The sequence below is a fragment of the Ipomoea triloba genome, chromosome 12 (genome assembly GCF_003576645.1).
Source record: "Ipomoea triloba cultivar NCNSP0323 chromosome 12, ASM357664v1".
NCBI lineage: Eukaryota > Viridiplantae > Streptophyta > Magnoliopsida > Solanales > Convolvulaceae > Ipomoea > Ipomoea triloba.
Window position 1 is genome coordinate 5441647 of NC_044927.1, and position 2195 is coordinate 5443841.

The window sequence follows — 2195 nt, forward strand, 5'->3', positions numbered from 1 at the left end:
AATAACAGCCGTCGGGCAAATTCTTATAAATACCTTTTGATATTAATATATATGCCTAGAATATTATATTTTGATGTTTGGGGTGTTGATGTTGAGTGTGTTTCTTTTAGCCTGTGCACTTATAGTGGAAGTTTTATCAAAGAGGTGATAGGCTTCACTCTAAGTGTGGCGGTAGCACCCAGTTTACTGCTGTAAGATGTAAGCTTCCGCAGCGTTATATTACGCATATTGTAATAGTTGTCGGAGCAGAAATTGGGGTGTTACAAAGTAAACCAGAGCCAACTATAGCACCAGGAACCATTGGAGGAGCCCATGACACTGCAGTTACTCCAACAGGGTGTGCCTGATCGATTCTTTTGGTGTCCCAACTACCATCCGACCTGGCACTATAAACAGAGATACATCCATCAGAAGATCCACAGGCCAAGCACAGCCCAAGTTCATGGGGAGCCCAAGAAATAGAATTGACCGATGATTTATGCTCACTGAAAACACGATATTGTGTCCATTCATTTTGGTTGCCTTCCTTCCAGATTATGACTTTACCATCATAGGAACAGGAAGCAAGGAGTGAACCAAATTTGGGGTGTGCCCAAGCAACCTGCCAAACTGGACCACGATGACCACTCAGAGTAGCAAGATGCTGCGTAGTAGAATTGTTGCTCACACGAGTTATTTTGACCATTGCATCAGACGAAGCTGTTGCCACACGTTTTCCATAGTAATCCATGGATACGTCATGTACTATGTCAGTATGACCTGTTTCAATCTTCTGTGCAGGCATCTTATTGTGTAGTTATTATTCACCAACTTTCTGCCTACATTTTGTATATGAAATCCAAATTACACAACCACAAGGATACTTAATATTTTCATAGTATGCAGTTGAAAAATCAAATAAATCGTATATGGCATTATACATATGTAAAAAATTAGATGAACTTCATAGTCAGACAGTTTGAAAAGTATACAAATGTTGGACTCAAGTGAAAGGAAAATGCAGAGTCTTATTAGGGTGTGATTATTTAGAAAATATATATTTCGTTCTCCATCTTCTAAATTTTTCTAAGTTCTCATTATCCATTAGAAATTTGAGAAAAAAAAAATAAAAAACAAGTTCTAATTGAATTATTTCCCATTTATAAAATATGAACTCATTTGAAAAAAAAAAAATCCTATAAAAATATGAACGTAAATGGTAAGTCAAAATAGTATGAACAAAGTTGGATCTCAAATCAAATCAGGCGGTTCAGGCCCAATCTGATTTTATTTTTGGATTTGAATATCAACTTTTTTTTTTTAGATATAAAAAGTAAACTAAAAATCTAACTGAAATATAGTTTTGATATTGAAGTAAATGAAATCAGGATACGATATAAAATTACAAATAATAATGGGATTCAAAATTCATTAATTGATGTAAATCTTGTATCTATTATCTGCTTTGGATCAAGTTTGCAGTTCAGATTGTTACTTTTAATTTTAACCAAATCATGAACCCAACATGATTTCAAATGACACTACTTTTGGGAAACTTAAAAGTCAGTGAAAATCAAACAAAATATGCATATCCAAGCTCTTGTACTAGATGGTATGGGACGGACAACAATGAATGATGTCCTTAGTGGAACTGCGGAAGATAGATTTCAAATGGGCAATTGTGGATAATGAGGGCAGGCAAACAAAATGTTGGATATTTAGCAGTGATCATTCTGTAGTGGTGGTAATATGGATAGGTAGATTTTGGAGAGTGAGGTTGGGCATCAATTTGGTGGGTATCACCTGAATTTTATTTTGAATATACAAAAATTTCAGATATAACCCACAAACTAATTCAGGAAATCCCCCACCATAGCAAACCTTTTTTTTCTTTTGAAGTGTATTGTAAGGAACTGCTAGTATGTTTTTTTTCTTTTGAAGTGTATTGTAAGGAACTGCTAGTATGTTACACAGCACACTAGCACAGTAGAAAGGAACTGCTAGTATGTTACACAGCACACTAGCACAGTAGAACACAACTGCTAGTATGTTACACAGCACACTAGCACAGTAGAACACGGGATATATGCTTCACCAAATACCACTAGCACAGTAGAACACGGGATATATGCTTCACCAAATACTCCATAATTAATATGTCAAATGAAAAGACAAAGGACTGGTGCGTGAAACAAGACATCTATCTTCCTTCTTCT

At 35.5% G+C, this 2195-nt stretch overlaps 1 protein-coding gene across 1 annotated transcript in view; it reads right to left on the reverse strand.

Annotated features, from left to right (window-relative positions):
- Window positions 1-784, reverse strand: part of LOC115998886 (protein transport protein SEC13 homolog B-like) — a 5105-nt gene extending 4321 nt beyond the window's left edge. Inside the window, exon 1 of the mRNA XM_031238558.1 lies at window positions 265-784. Within this exon, the coding sequence (XP_031094418.1) occupies window positions 265-784 (520 nt within the window). The remainder of the gene's footprint in view (window positions 1-264) is intronic.
- Window positions 785-2195: the final 1411 nt, after the last annotated feature.